This window comes from Nymphaea colorata, chromosome 3 (genome assembly GCF_008831285.2).
Source record: "Nymphaea colorata isolate Beijing-Zhang1983 chromosome 3, ASM883128v2, whole genome shotgun sequence".
Taxonomy (NCBI): Eukaryota; Viridiplantae; Streptophyta; class Magnoliopsida; order Nymphaeales; family Nymphaeaceae; genus Nymphaea; species Nymphaea colorata.
Window position 1 is genome coordinate 21,114,345 of NC_045140.1, and position 16,880 is coordinate 21,131,224.

At 40.8% G+C, this 16,880-nt stretch overlaps 2 protein-coding genes and 1 pseudogene across 2 annotated transcripts; all 3 read right to left on the reverse strand.

The window, feature by feature from the left end:
- Positions 1-1,123: 1,123 nt before the first annotated feature.
- On the reverse strand, positions 1,124-6,874 carry LOC116250386 (cytochrome P450 82A3-like; annotated as a pseudogene).
- Positions 6,875-7,837: 963 nt separating this feature from the next.
- Positions 7,838-11,059, reverse strand: LOC116249996 (cytochrome P450 CYP82D47-like). Its single transcript, XM_031623312.2, has 2 exons — positions 10,094-11,059; positions 7,838-8,582 (listed from the first exon to the last, which is right to left on the reverse strand). Exons 1-2 carry the CDS (start codon positions 11,024-11,026, stop codon positions 7,962-7,964), a joined length of 1,554 nt encoding a protein of 517 aa, XP_031479172.1. The 5' UTR covers positions 11,027-11,059; the 3' UTR covers positions 7,838-7,961.
- A 2,299-nt stretch (positions 11,060-13,358) lies between these two features.
- Positions 13,359-16,071, reverse strand: LOC116249858 (cytochrome P450 CYP82D47-like). Its single transcript, XM_031623160.2, has 2 exons — positions 15,123-16,071; positions 13,359-14,118 (listed from the first exon to the last, which is right to left on the reverse strand). Exons 1-2 carry the CDS (start codon positions 16,041-16,043, stop codon positions 13,498-13,500), a joined length of 1,542 nt encoding a protein of 513 aa, XP_031479020.1. The 5' UTR covers positions 16,044-16,071; the 3' UTR covers positions 13,359-13,497.
- Between the last annotated feature and the right edge of the window lie 809 nt (positions 16,072-16,880).

Consider the following 16,880-nt stretch of genomic DNA (forward strand, 5'->3'; position numbering starts at 1 on the left):
CTTATCGAACCGAATCATGCCCATCGGACCTACTCAGGCCGGACCCATACATCATGGAGCTGGCCCGAGCTAGTTTTCTCAGGCTCGGATGCCCACCTCTATAATGCTTCCTCCGGTTACTCATATATCGAGTTGAGATTATAGTGTCAGTTTGGTACTTTGTCATAAAAGCGACCGTCTTTTAACATCATTTAACGAATCCAACGGGTATATGAGCAAATGCAAAACGGTACTGTAATGCATCTTTGACATTAGTAACACTTAAAAGCCTGTTATTGTGAGCAATACTTTTTTAAATTTTTTCACACACTATAATCCTGTTCACGTTCGGCTTGCCTATAACGGTGCGCGTGGATGTCCGTAATTTTTTAATTTTAAACTGTTCTTTCAAAACACGTCAAATGTTTAAGCAAAGTCTTGGTCCAAACAACGACGCATCCCTACCTTTTCGTCTTTTAGCAATAATTTCATCTTATTTAATTCGTAGCAGGACGTGCACAATGAATTAGTTCAGACGATGCCCCCTCACACCATCATTTCAATGATAAATTCACGGTTCCCACTATAAGAAATCGAACCCAAACTGACAAGTTCTTCGGCTGTAAAATTCATAAATAAGGAACGCGTCACGCCATCTGATACTTAGGACATGAAACAATATTACGTGATTGGGTACGTAGACTTCTTGAAATTGATCAATGAATTATAAGTGGCAACTGGCAAATTCCAAATTTAAAAACAAAAAGAAAAACTTTAGAAACGTCCACCTGAATCTTTCACGTTGAGGTTTGCGTATGATTGAGACCTCACAGCTTGCTTAGTTGCAATCAGGCAACAGCTAGCGAGACATGCGCGTAGAATACAAGATTACATTTCCACTAAGATCAAACATTCACAAATTTCTCTTATAACATTCCCATTTTATTTGTTGACTGTTTGTTTGGAAGTAAACTAGAAAAGATTGTTCTAAAAGCAACCAACCCTGCTAAATCATCAATAACCATAAGCAAAATATGTATGAGCTTTTTGACTAATAGAGGTGAGGCGTTCAGGTGAACTTTGAGCGGAGCTGCTCTAGGCATGGTCACCCCTGATGCTTCGGTCATGTCAACTGACTCGGCCGTCAACCACTCAAAGCTTTGCTTTGCAGCAAGCGTGCCAAAGTTAAGTGAAGAACTTGCAAAGCCATCGTCCAGCCGGGGCACATCCTCCGCCCCATTCCGAACGGCATAAGGGCAAAGTTCTGACCACCGAAGGCAATCTCTTTGTGGCTCGTCAAGAACCTTTCTGGCTTGAATTCTTCTGGGTCCGTCCACAACATCGGATCTCGTTGTACCTTCCAGGTGTTAACAAACAGGGTGGTGTTGGCGGGTATGTGGTACCCACCAAGCTGGACGGGCTCGATGGACTGGTGCGGAACCAAGAGTGGCCCCGCTGGGTACAGGCGCATTGTCTCTTTTGCGATGGCTTGCATCCGTTGCTTGCGTCAGACAAGTGTCGGCCTCCTAGCTTTTTAATGAACTCGTCCATCAGGGACGTACGATGAGCAGAGGATCCAATTTTGGTGCATATATATGACATTATTGAAACGTCATGTGATTCGGTTCGTAGTCTTGGAGTTGATTAATGAATTATAAGTGGGAAGGCCACATTATAAAAAACTTTACACGCCCACCTGAATGTCTCACTTTTTTTTTGTTGAGCTTTGGAAGGAAGACGCAAGACAAGCAAATGAGAGAGAGAGAAGAGACGAGCTTGATATGTAAGACTTTCTTAGGTGAATAAGCCCATGACCATGGCTAGATCCTTTGAAAGAAATTTTTAGTGAAAGTTTCTTCTCAATTCGACTACTTCTGAGTGCAGATAATGAACTAGCCATAATCTGGTAAGATGGATGTCAGTTACCATATTATTAAGTTGTTGCAAGTTGGATGATGAACCAACGGTATGGGGGCAAAAGGTTGAACTGGGCGAACTTGAAATGTTTTTAGAACATTAACATGTGAGTTTGTTTTTATCGTCCTGGCCATATTTTCCACCCAATATATTTTGGTAATAGGTAAAGTGCATCGGTTTGGTTAAGATAAAAAATATTTTTTAAATATAAAATATATTTTTAATAATAAAATATATATTCTTAATCAATTAAAATTAAAATTAAAAACTTATCGGACTGAATCGTGCCCGTTGAACTTACCCACCCGGGCCGACCTGATACATTATCGAGCTGGCCCGGCTGGTTTTTTGAAGCCGGAACCTGGGCCCGATGCGCACCTCTATTGCTTCCTCCTCTCATTCATATCTCCAGCTGGGCTAGGATGGGTCACAAGGGTTTTAGCCGGCACCCAAATTATGATTGATCCCCACAGCTTGCTTTGTTGAAAACAAGAAAAAGCGGCGAAACAAGTGCGCAGAATACAATATTACATTTCCATTAAAGATGAAACACTCACAAATCTCCTACAACATTCTCATTTTATTACCACATTGTTTCTTTGCAAGTAATCTAGAAACTGAGAGTTGTTCTAAAAGCAACGGACCCTGCTAAATTATCATTAAGCATACAAAACTACAAAACAGCAAGCAATATATATGAGCAGTTCCACTAATACAGGTGGGGCGGGAGACAGGCCTCAGACGAACTTTGAGCGGTGCTGTCCGGGGCATGGTCAGTCCAAACCCTTCCGCCATGTCAACTGGCTCATCCGTGGGTGTCGACCTCTCGAAGCTCTGCACCAAGGGTGCCAATGCCTAGCAACGAACTTGCAAAGCCATCGTCCATTATGAATCTTATCAGAACATCAGCTTGAGATTTACCATTTTCTACCTTATGGGGACAATTTAAACATAAACTGAAAACATTGAGATCCCGGTTTCGTCTAATGGAGCTTCGTGTCCGACTTCATGTTGAAGATTTTTCTAAAAACTTCCAGTGTTAATGTACGCAGTCGTCTTAGTTTTTAACAGAAGTTATGTGTCATGAGGACCAAACAATCTTCTCGTTCTCAATTTAAATGAGGGAAAATGTTGAAATCAAATAAAAGTATATTTTATCATCAAATAAAATAAACATCAGAATTTGTTGGCGAGAAAAATTTGAGCTGTTTTAAAAGCAAATAAATAGCGCCACCCTTTCTCTCTGAACCATTAAGAAAGACTTGGTTCGTTTTCTATTATATAGGTTATATGTATACTTTATATTGTTGTCAAATCTTTTAATTAAGTGTGACTTTGAAATTTTGGCTTCAAGTAATGATTGATATATAGCTATGAACTTAGCAACAGCCTAACAATTTTAGTGCACCATGTGCAAAATATAATGAGAAGAAAAGCCAAAAGAAGAAGAGCAACATATATACCATAACGGTGGCTTGAATTGTGGTGTCAGTTTAGTACTTTTCAGATAAGGGACCGTCTTTTAACATCATTTCATGAATCCAACAATATATGAGCAAATGCAAAACGGTACTGTCTTGCATCTCTGACATTAGTAACACCCAAAGCCTGTTATTATGAGCATTACTTTTTTAAAGTTTTTCACACACGAATAGTTCACGTTGGGCTTGCCTATAATGGTGCCTGTGGATGTCCGTAATTTTTTAATGTTAAGCTGCTCTTTCTAAACACGTCAAATGTTTAAACAAAGCAACGACGCATACCTATCTTTTCGTCTTTTAGCAATAATTTTATCTTATTTAATTCGTAGCACGACGCGTACAATGAATTAGATGAGACGATGCCCCCTCTCACTATCCTTTCTATAAGAAATCGAACCCAAAATGACAAGTTCTTCGGCTGTAAAATTCATAAATAAGGAACGCATCACGCCATCTGATACGTAGGACATCTTTGATTAATGAAAAAATCGTGATTGGGTACGTAGACTTCTTGAAGTTGATCAATGAATTATAAGTGGCAACTGGCAACTTCCCAATTTAAAAACAAAAAAAAAAAAACTTTAGAAACGGCCACCTGAATCTTTCACATCTTTGTTGAGGTTTGCTGGGATAACGCATGATGAAAAAAAATAGAGTGAAACGAGACAAAGAAAAAGGGTCGGGTCTCGCCTACGCAAAACACTGAATACATGTTTGAAGTTAATCCCTTTGGCAAATCACCTCTAAGTCTCTTTGCCAAATCACCTCTAAGCCTCTCCAAACACTCCACATTTTTGAAAAGGGAAGTGATCATTTTAAACCGTTTAAAAATACAATTATAATTATCTAACCATAACAATTTTAGAGAAAGGAACCTTCCACCAGAGAAGATTGAAATAAAGCGACCCAAAGGCAAAAGGCCCCCAGTAGGGGAGCAGCCTGATTTTTTTTTTCTTTCTTTTTTCTTTTGGTGGTGGTAGTCACTCCCATATGCCAGATTTCAGAAAAATAATTTGGGTTAGGTTATTTTGAGGAGATCAGATGACAATGCTAACTTGAAAATATAGAAAACAAACTATTTTTTCCAGGAGCCCTTCAATGGAGGATAGGGACTTTTTAGAACCTTTTAACTTTGTATATTAATGCCCACCATCTTATCTCATTGGTATCAACGAATAAAATGACTCACATCAAACTTTGGCATATTATGGTTTGGTGACTACCCGTTTTCATATATATAGAAGATTAATATCTAAAATGTTACACATTGAAAAGTCTCGAAAGTATTGGCATGTGAACTTTTTTCAAAGATTTTAGGGGCCAATGTTGAAAATTATCAACATAGAAATTGTTGAACAATCAAGTTGCCTTTCTTGTTCCCATCCGTTGGGCATATAGTCGTTCAGCCTTGTGCGTGTTTTAGAAACTATCATAGTTTCGTTCCATTACTAATTGTATTGCCTCCTGAAAGAGCCTTTCATGTTTGTTAGACATTTTAATGGAAGTTCTCATATAGCGTGTATTGTCTTTGGCCCAAGACAATGAAAAATACAAAACGAGGTGTGGAGCCTTTGTCATGGATGTAGGTCTGAGAAGACCGAACCACGTTAAATCTTGTTTGTTTCTTGCTCTTCTTTCTTTGTACATGGTATTAGAGCAGGTGCCTTGATTCTGTGTTCACAGAATTCTAGAACTTCAATGTCAGCTCTGCTTCTAATAAAAATTGGACAACATCAAGGTATACTAGTGAGGAGTGGACGCCCTAAATTTCAGCTTCAATCGAGCACCAGGGGTGAATCGCGTGCAGGATCTGTCTCCCTATCGCATGCGGTTCTCTGTTCTTCACTTGCAGCTTCCTGTTTCACAGCAGATTCATGGCCGAAAATAGCTCGTTCACACCAAGCCAGTGGTCGGACTTTACAATGGAGAGAATAGTTGTTCAAGATCAGGTATCCAATACCAAAATCACTTCCACTCTCCTAGATGGAAGTAAAAGAAATTATTTATCTTGGTCTAGATCTATTACATTATATATCAGTGGTAGATCAAAGTTGGGTTACATTTAAAAAATCGGATATGGTAAGCAATTTTATATCCGATTGAGAAATTAGATATGATAAAAGGTATATATCTGAATCCAATCGTTCACATCTCAGTTTGGTGCTTTTCTGACATGAGGCTGTCTTCTCCCTCTTTTAATGAGCACGTCCATGAAATCTCTCTCCGTGTCCCTTCTACCGGACTTTCTCCCACGCCGGTGCTCTGCAAGCCAAGCCGACGCAAATCCGTCCATCTTCTTTTTAACCCTCTTCATGGCTTTTAGGAGGCCACCAACATCTAGCCACTCCAGACATGGTATCGCGTCGCTGACCGTCAACACTCCCAAGAGATGGCAAAACTCACTTATCACTTTTCTAAACTCTTCTGCCTCACCATCATTTTCTTCACCGTCCAAATCAAAGTACCGTTTTCCGGCGATCATCCTAAGCATGATGTTCATGCTCAAGTTGCTGAAACGCCGATTCATGTCCACCGGGTAACCGCCACCGCAGCTGCGGTATAAGGCCTCCACCAAGGAGCCCACCTCCTCGACTCGGATGTGCTTGAGCAGCTCGAGCCGCCTGTTTGATAGCAGCTCGATGGTGGCCATCTTGCGGACTTCGCGCCAATAAGGTCCGTACGGGGGCGAGCGCGAGCATGACACAGCCATAGCCGAGGTATTTGGAGCTCTTGAATGGGGGACGACCGGCAAAGGCTTGGTCGTTTGTAGTGAAGCACTCCTTGGCTAGATCCATGCTGTTCACTACCAAAGCACGCATTTGACCTAGCCGAAGGGTGAACAAAGGGCCGTGCTTCTCTGAGAGAGCAGCCAATGTTCTATGGAGAGGTGTGGTTCCACTCAGCAGGCGAAGGTGGCCAAGCACTACCGGACTTGGTCGGTCGGCGTTTTGTTTCTCCCCTCCTCTTTGGCCAAAGATTGTAGACGAAGACGAGGGCAAGGAGGGCTGCCAAACTCTCTAACAGTTTCATGGAATCCCTCGTCAAGATGAGAGAATTTGCTGTCTTGGTGTGTGGTGCGATCGTGTATGTGTATGCATATGTTACAGATATGGTGTGTGTGGTGTCGGTTGACGACAAGAAAGCAACTTCGGTGAAATAGCGTATGTTTTTGAAAAAGTTGACTATATAATTGAAACTTTTTGCCTGAAAACGTCAAAAAAGTAAACTGTGAATCACTTTTGTTTTTTTCTCGTGACAAAAGAAAAAAAAAATTAGAATGACTGATTAAATGGTAAGCTTAGCACCTGGATTGCAATTAATTATAATTTAGCTGAAACTGCCGGTCATAGCTCTTTAAAGTGGGAGCGGGTGATGGGGAAGAGTGAGTGAAATCAATTAACTGAATATATTTCACCATTATTTCTTTCATTCTCTCTTCAAAATGCTGAAGATTCACCGAGACTTTAATTTACCAAGTTCCTAATGACTCGTAGCATTCAGTTTCATAACCAAAGCTAAACCTAAGTTGGATATTCCATTGACGTCTGATAAAGATCCACCTGTTCCCCACAAATGCAATGAGATTGACGTCTTGGCTTGGTCTTTGTCAAGGAACAGCGCGCCTTGTTTCAATCATCTTTTGTGAAGCATCGGACGGGCCCTATTTATTGATGGTCATGGTTCTTATTGACGAGTGAAAGGCGGAGATAAATTCTAGTAACGTTCCAGTCTAAACCGAAAGCTGTGGCGATATCAAACATACAAAGGAACAAAAATGTCCTTGTTTGGTTCAGAGTATTCAAACAACAAAAGGCTCCACCTATTCTATAGATAATAACCCGACGTCTCTTAGGTAAGAAAAGAAGTTTGCATAATCATACTGTCTCTTCTTGCCAATGGAATCAGTAAGCTTTTTATGCTTTGTTAGCGTGAAATCCTGCGGCTGAAGGCGTCCACTCTTTAAGAAAGTACACAAAGGTGGCTGTCTGTACACACCCTTTCACAAACATATTTGGGATGCAATAGTTTGCACCGGTATTCCTAAACAAATAGGAAAGTTAAATGTAAAAATCCCACTTATTCAGACAAGGAGTATGATAACAAAACTGAAGAATAGCAAATCCAGGAACTGTGGTGTTTCTAGCCTGTTTCAATTGAAATGACTTGACCAAGAGAAAAATTAGGAATAAGACCAACTCGGCCATCAAGTACTACATGGTGACAGGAATAGGAAAATAGACAAATCAGAGACAGTGTAATTAAGGCATATATATGATGTCTTTGATTATTGAAACGTCATGTGATTCGGTTCGTAGTCTTGAAGTTGATTAATGAATAATTATAAGTGGCAAGGCCACATTATAAAAAGCTTTACACGCCCAACTGAATGTCCCAGTTTTTGTTGGGCTTTGGAATGAAGAGAAAGACGAGCAAATGTGAGAGAGAGAGAAGAGACACGCTTGATATGTAAGACTTTCTCCATTTATTAGCTCATTGTTTATTTGGAAGTAAAACAGAAAGAATTGTTGCTAAATCATCATGAAGTATACACAAAACAGCAAGCAATACATATGAGCAGTTTCACTAATAGAGGTGAGGCGGGAGGCGAGGAGTAAGACGAACTTTGAGCGGAGATGCTTTGGGCATGGTCAGCCCAAACCCTTCGGTCATATCAACTGGCTCGTCCATGGGCGTCGACCACTCAAAGCTCTGCAGCAAGCGTGCCAAAGTTAAGTGAAGAACTTGCAAAGCCATCGTCCAGCCGGGGCACATCCTCCGCCCCGTTCCGAATGGCATGAAGGCGAAGTTCTGACCACCGAAGGCGATCTCTTTGTGGCTGGTCAAGAACCTCTCCGGCCTGAACTCTTCTGGGTCCGTCCACAACATCGGATCTCGTTGTATCTTCCATACGTTAACAAACAGGATGGTGCCGGCTGGTATGTGGTACCCACCAAGCTGGACAGGTTCGATGGACTGGTGGGGGACCAAGAGCGGCCCTGCTGGGTACATGCGCATTGTCTCTTTTACGATGGCTTGCAAGTATGCCAAGTTCTTTATGTCGGATTCCTCCACTCGTCTCTCCCTCCCTACCTTGCAGTCCAACTCTTCTTTTGCTTTTTCCAGCACCTGACCATTGTTGAGCAGAGCGGAGAGAGCCCACTCTAAGGTGACAGACGTCGTATCCGTGCCTGCCGCTACCAAACTCTGCCATAATTAAGGACGATCCACATCACTTGCATAATTTAGCTTCGTTTTGAAAAATAATCTCTCAATTATCGAATTACTTTTCTTTTTAAAAATCAAAAATATTGAGACGGATGTCATCTAGTAAGAACCCTTATCATCTTCCTAACCAGTGTTTTGTTCCTTGTGGGTGAATTTCATACCATGGAGCAGATGAAAGAATTGACTCTTTTGTCCAACAATGAATTACTCCATGCCTGTCCCCATCCTGAAAGACTGCATAGTGTTTTTTGTGTTGGCGGATGAATGGAGAAAGATTATAGACAATAACATGTTGGAGGCATGTGACAGGCCATGTGCCTATTTATAACTGGTAGTACTACGTGCCTTTTTCCTGTCACAGAAATGTAGGCCGATTACCTAACAATGTGAAAAAAAAAAAGGGCACAATGTTCCAAGTGTAAGAGAAGTTCCGTGTTGGGTGTTTAAGCAGATGCAAATTTTTGATAAAATATTTTGGGAAGGTAAAAAGTGAAGCTCAATACATTAGCTTATGCTGCAAAAAGTAAAACCCCCAAACAATACAACTTGTTTTTTTATCCTTGAAAGATACATAATTTTGTAAAAATGCTGAAAATGACCTTTAAATCTTGTTGGTAATTTTTGTTTTTCTGTCCCTTTTAACATTAAAAATTTTAAACCTATGATTTAGGACAGGATCTTCCCACCCTACTCACAAAACTATGGAGGCGTTTAAATTCATGGTATTTAAATGTGTGGCATATCAAAAGTAAGGGGGTGTCTGAATGCATGGCATTTAAATAAGGTCAGACATTTAATACCAGGTATTTGGAAGGTGGAACCAAAATTCCATTTTTCTTAACCCAAGCGTGTGCGAATACATGGTATATCTTTTTGATACTCTTCGTTTCCACTTTATGGTAGTCTAAGGCTAGAGGAAGATTGTTTTGTTTGGCCAAAAACGCAAACGGGAATTCAGATAGTTGATAACAGTAATTTCCGAGAGTTGCTCGTCTTGACGTTTAAATTTTGATGGAAAAAAACTGCAAATAATGTGAACGATACAACAGAGCTAGCTTTTGTAACTAGTAGCCAGCCAAAAAAGCGACATATTTTCGTTTTGAAGGTTAGTGCTCAGTGTAACAAAAAAAAAAGGTCCAAGTTCCAACAGTCAACCACTTGATAGTTTTAGAAAGAGCCAGAGAGAAGTGCGATCAATATTCAGGCCTACCCAGTTTGGCTGAAGAAGTGCAATTGCCAAATCCTTCCGAAATACCCATGGTAATAGGAATGAAGGGATAGGTTAAAAATTTACGCTACTTTTAAATGGACTTTTTGTTATTATTAAAATGACACTTTTGTTTTGCAACATTGATCTCTTTCTCTATATATATATATATATATATAAAATAAGTGAATAATGAGATATGACTTACCAAAAACCTGGGCACTTTTAGGTTAACCTCGTGGAAATACAATGAGAAGAAAATCCATAAGAAAGAGCCACTTACCATAGCGGTGGCTTCAATTATGGTGTCAGTTTGATACTGTTCTGACAAGTGGCCGTCTTCTACCTCCCTAATGAGCACGTCAATGAAATCTCTCTCCGTGTCCTTTTTGCCGGACTTTCTCTCACGCCGGTGCCGGTGCCGGTGCTCTGCAAGCCAAGCCGACGCAAATCCGTCCATCCTCTTTTTAACCCTCTTCATGGCTTTGAGGTGGCCACCAACATCTAGCCACTCCAGACTTGGTATCGCGTCACTGACCGTCAACATTCCCAACAGATGGAAAAGCTCAATTATCAGTTTTCTGAACTCTTCTGCCTCACCTTCATTTTCTTCACCGTCCAAATTAAAGTACCTTTTTCCGGCGATCATCCTAAGCATGATGTTCATGCTCAAGTTGCTGAAACGCCGATTCATGTCCACCGGGTAACTGCCACCGCAGCTGCGGTATAAGGCCTCCACCAAGGAGCCCACCTCCTCGACTCGGATGTGCTTGAGCAGCTCGAGTCGCCTGTTTGATAGCAGCTCGATGCTGGCCATCTTGCGGACTTCGCGCCAATAAGGTCCGTACGGGACGAGCGCGAGCATGGTGCAGGCATAGCCGAGGCATTTGGAGCTCTCGAATGGGGGACGACTGGCAAAGGCTTGGTCGTTTGTAGTGAAGCACTCCTTGGCTAGATCCATGCTGCTCACTACCACAGCACGCATTTGACCTAGCCGAAGGGTGAACAAAGGCCCGTGCTTCTCTGAGAGAGCAGCCAAGGTTCTATGGAGAGGTGTGGTTCCACTCAGCAGGCGAAGGTGGCCAACTACAGGCCAAGCACCACCGGGCTCGGTCGGTCGGCGTTTTGTTTCTCCCCTCCTCTTTGGCCAAAGATTGTAGACGAAGACGAGGGCAAGGAGGGCTGCCAAACTCTCTAACAGTTTCATGGAATCCATCGTTAAGATGGGAGAATTTGCTGTCTTGGTGTGTGGTGCGATCGTGTGTATATATATACATATTATAGGTGTAGTGTGTGTATCTGTGACAACCAAGAAAGCAACTTCGGTGAAATAGCGTATGTTTTTGAAAAAGTTGACTATATAATTGAAACTTTTTGCCTGAAAACGTCAAAAAAGTAAACTGTGAATCACGTTTGTTTTTTTCACGTGAGAAAAGAAAAAAAAAATAGAATGACTGATTAAATGGTAAGCTTAGCACCTGGATTGCAATTAATTATAATTTAACTGAAACTGCCGGTCATAGCTCTTTAAAGTGGGAGCGGGTGATGGGGAAGAGTGAGTGAAATCAATTAACTGAATATATTTCCCCATTATTTCTTTCATTCTCTCTTCAAAATGCTGAAGATTCACCGAGACTTTAATTTACCTAATGACTCGTAGCATTCAGTTTCATAACCAAAGCTAAACCTAAGTTGGATATTCCATTGACGTCTGATAAAGATCCACCTGTTCCCCACAAATGCAATGAGATGGACGTCTTGGCTTGGTCTTAGTCAAGGAACAGCGGGCCTTGTTTCAATCATCTTTTGTTTTGTGAAGCATCGGACGGGCCCTATTTATTCATGGTCGTGGTTCTTATTGACGTGTGAAAGGCGGAGATAAATTCTAGTAACGTTCCAGTCTAAACCGAAAGCTGTGGCGATATCAAACATACAAAGGAACAAAAATGTCCTTGTTTGGTTCAGAGTATTCAAACAACAAAAGGCTCCACCTATTCTACAGATAATAACCCGACGTCTCTTAGGTAAGAAAAGAAGTTTGCATAATCATACTGTCTCTTCTTGCCAATGGAACCAGTAAGCTTTTTATGCTTTGTTAGCGTGAAATCCTGCGGCTGAAGGCGTCCACTCTTTGAGGAAGTACATAAAGGTGGCTGTCTGTGCACACCCTTTCACAAACATATTTGGGATGCAATAGTTTGCACCAGTATTCCTAAACAAATAGGAAAGTTAAATGTAAAAATCCCACTTTTTCAGACAAGGAGTATGATAACAAAACTGAAGAATAGCAAATCCAGAAACTGTGGTGTTTCTAGCCTGTTTCAAATGAAATGACTTGACCAAGAGAAAAATTAGGAATAAGACCAACTCGACCATCAAGTACTACATGGTGACAGGAATAGGAAACTAGATCCTTAATCTTCAAGGTCGCTGATTACTTCTCAATAATTAACACTCAAGTAAAATAAATCAACTTAAATAGTTGGTCAACATCTCCATCAATGTCAAATGAGCTGAATAGTAAATTTTCCCTTGAAGCAGTAGATAATGCAATTTCCTTCTGCAATAGCAATTAAAAACAATGGAAATATGAACTCGCAACATGATCAAAGTAGTCAATTTTAATACGACAGAAAACCTGAAAAACCAAGAACTAAATGCTGAGATAGGGCTCAAGGCCACTTTCCAACAATCCAATGAAGTGAGCGTTGCAGATAGCTGGGTCTGACCCAAACCCAAATACTTCTGCCGAATCGAATTAAATTGTTTCGGTCGGTGTTGGAGACTTTTTCTGAACCCACAAACCTACTGAAACCTGTAATAAACACAAGAGTGTCCCTGAAAATGGAAGATATAACAGCAAAAGAATGTTGAAAATAATTTTAAAACAGTTTTATGTTAAAAAGTCTTAAAGAGGCTTCAGGAACTAATATACTTATGCGTGATATTCTTAGTTGTCCTAGTTGCTTCTCTAAATGCATAAAAGGGGCCGAACACTGCTATCGATTTAAATAGGGCAGTAGCGCGCTTCCTTCAACTTACAACGACAAGAAATGCTGAGTTAACTGAAAAATTTTAAATTTTTGTTCAGCAAATCAAGAGCGCATCAAAATGAAATTAGAAAAATCAGAGACACTGTAATTAAGGCAAACAAAATTAGACAGCAACTTAACTTTTCGTTAACCATTTAAGAAACTTAGATGTTGTGCTTCCATAAACACATACGTTTATGGGTTATACTTTTTTTCTATTGCCAATACCTTTTGGGCGTGATTTTAAAAATTTCTCTTAACAAGAGCCTAGCGATTATTACATTATAAAACAGATCGAGAGAAAAGGGAGGATCTACCATAGTGGTGGCCTAGATTATTGAAACGTCAGGTGCTTCGGTTCGTAGTCTTGAAGTTGATTAATGAATTATAAGGGGCAAGGCCACATTATAAAAAGCTTTACACGCCCACCTGAATGTCCCAGTTTTTGTTGAGCTTTAGAAAGAAGACAAAGACGAGCAAATGAGAGAGAGAGAGAGAGAAGAGACAAGCTTGATATGCAAGACTTTCTCCTTTTATTACCTCATTGTTTATTTGGAAGTAAAACAGAAAGAATTGTAGCTAAATTATCATGAGGCATACACAAAACAGCAAGCAATATATGTGGGCAGCTTCACTAATAGAGGTGAGGTGTTCACTAATAGAGGTGAGGTGGGAGGCGAGGAGTCAGACGAACTTTGAGGGGAGAAGATTTGGGCATGGTCAGCCCAAACCCTTCGGTCATATCAACTGGCTCGTCCGTGAGCGTCGACCACTCAAAGCTTTGCAGCAAGCGTGCCAAAGTTAAGTAAAGAACTTGCAAAGCCATCGTCCAGCCGGGGCACATCCTCCGCCCCATTCCGAACGGCATGAAGGCGAAGTTCTGACCACCGAAGGCAATCCCTTTGTGGCTGGTCAAGAACCTCTCCGGCCTGAACTCTTCTGGGTCCGTCCACAACATCGGATCTCGTTGTATCTTCCAGGTGTTAACAAACAGGGTGGTGCCGGCCTGTATGTGGTACCCACCAAGCTGGATGGGCTCGATGGACTGATGCGGGACCAAGAGCGGCCCTGCTGGGTACAGGCGCATTGTCTCTTTTACGATGGCTTGCAAGTATGCCAAGTTTTTTATGTCTGATTCCTCCACTCGTCTCTCCCTCCCTACCTTGCAGTCCAACTCTTCTTTTGCTTTTTCCAGCACCTGACGATTGTTGAGCAGAGACGAGAGAGCCCACTCTAAGGTGACAGACGTCGTATCCGTGCCTGCTGCTATCAGACCCTGCGATAATTCCGGACTATCCACATCACCAGCATAATTTAGCTTCGTTTTGAAAAATAATCTCTCTGTTATCAATTTATTTTCCTTTTTAAAAATAAAAAATATTGAGATGGGCGTCATTTAGTAAGAACGACCATTTTGAACCTTATCATAAGAAAGATTTGAATATAAAATTGAAAATGACAATCTAAAAAATAGAACATTTTGAACCTTATCATGAAAAGGATATATAAACTCAAAAACCAGATCGGAGCTTGAAACCCTATTTTGGTTACTCTATTTTACATACAAAACACAGTTTCAGTTTATTTTAAGCTAATTAATAAGGTCGGGACTCGTTTTCCCAAAAGAAAAAGAAAATCAAATCCATGTCTATATGTGATTGCCGACCGGGGTTTGGTCAGAACGATGCTCCCTAACTTTTAAGAAAACTTTTTCCACCCACCTCCATAATTTCTACAACAAAATGATTTGCATTGAATGCTACTTATTTAGTTTAAAGGCACTTTGTGAAGACCATCCAGGCCTGCCCATTTTGAAGCAGTGCAATTGCCAAATCCTTCCCAAATACCCATGGTAATAGGGATGAGTGGATAAGTTAACATTTTACACTACTTTTAAATGGGCTTTTTGTTATTATTATAATGACACGTTTGTTTTGCACCATTGATTTATTTCTATTTAAATCTTGGGACACAACTAAATTAAATTTAAATTATAACTGAAACGTTTTAACCAAAAAAACATTTTCGCTAGTCTGTATCACCATTATAAAAAAACAAAGAAACTACGTCTCTTTCTGTAATATATATATATTATACAAAATCTTTCTTTTACAATAATAAGTTATGCATATATATATATATATATATATTATTGTAAAACGTGACTTTTTAAAATAAGTAAATAATGAGATATATATCCTTACAAATAGCCTGGCACTTTCGCTTAACCTTGTGTAAATACAATGAGAAGAAAATTCATAACAAGAAACAGCCACGTACCATGGCGGTGGATTCGATTATGGTGTCAGTTTGATGCTTTTCTGACAAGTGGCCGTCTTCTACCTCTTTAATGAGCACGTCCATGAAATCTCTCTCGGTGTCCCTTGTACCGGACTTTCTCTCTCGCCGGTGCTCTGCAAGCCAAGCCGACGCAAATCCGTCCATCTTCTTTTTAACCCTCTTCATGGCTTTGAGGTGGCCACCAACATCTAGCCACTCTAGACATGGTATCGTGTCACTGACCGTCAACACTCCCAACAGATGGAAAAACTCACTTATCACTTTTCTAAACTCTTCTGCCTCACCATCGTTTTCTTCACCGTCTAAATTAAAGTACCGTTTTCCGGCGACCATCCTAAGTATGATGTTCATGCTCAAGTTGTTGAAACGCCGATTCATGTCCACCGGGTAATCGCTACCACAGCTGCGGTATAAGGCCTCCACCAAGGAGCCCACCTCCTCGACTCGGATGTGCTTGAGCAGCTCGAGTCGCCTGTTTGATAGAAGCTCGATGGTGGTCATCTTGCGGACTTCGCGCCAGTAAGATCCGTACGGAGCGAGCCCAAACATGGCGCAGCCATAGCCGAGGCATTTGGAGCTCTCCAATGGGGGACGACTGGCAAAGGCTTGGTCGTTTGTAGTGAAGCACTCCTTGGCTAGATCCATGCTGCTCACTACCAAAGCACGCATTTGACCGAGTCGAAGGGTGAACAAAGGCCCGTGCTTCTCTGAGAGAGCAGCCAAGGTTCTATGGAGAGGTGTGGTTCCACTCAGCAGGGGAAGGTGGCCAACTACAGGCCAAGCACTACCGGGCTCGGTCGGTCGGCGTTCTGTTTCTCCCCTCCTCTTTTGCCAAATATGGTAGACGAAGACAAGGGCAAGGAGGGCTGCCAAACTCCCTACCACCTTCATGGAATCCATGGTTGCGATGAGAGAATTTGCTGTTTTGGTGAGTGGTGCGTTCGTGCATGTATGTATATATATATATATATATTATATGTCTGGTGTGTGGTGTCGACTTCCGTGAAATTGCGTTTGTTTTGAAAAAGTTGACTATATAGTTGAAACTTTTTGCCCTGAAAACGTCAAAAAAGTAAACTGTGAAACACTTTTGTCATTTTCTCGTGAGAAAAAAAAAAAACATGTAGAATGACTGATTAAATGGTAAGATTGGCAACTGGATTGCAATTAGTTATGATTAACAGAAACTGGCGGTCATAGCTCTTTAAATTGGTAAGATATTTCACCATTATTTCTTTCATTCTCTCTTCAAAATGCTGAAGATTCACCGAGACTTTAATTTACCGAGTTCCTAATGACTCGTTTTATTCAGTTTCATAACGAAAGGTAAATCTAAGTCGGATATTCCACTGACATCTGATAAAGATCCGAGCCAGTTGCTTATAAATGTCAGATCTTACTCATGTCTAATCTCAGTTTGCTTTTAAATGAATTTGAGCCTGAATCCCAACCTATTACAAAAGATACGATTCAACCCATGACTGAATATAAGTAATTATCTGATAATGACCAATGAGCATCCGTACTCTTTCTTTCGTGTTAATTATGCCACAACCATTAACCATTGAGGTTGAACAGATATCTTTTATCAGTTAATGGCAAAACATCTAACCAAAGCCATTGCTTGAACTTCTTGTCATGGTAAACAAAAGTGCCAAACAAGCTTCAAAGCGAATTAGTCGAATGCTTGCTGTGCTTTTCTGCAGTCGAATTAAACAAAACCCATCACATAATAAC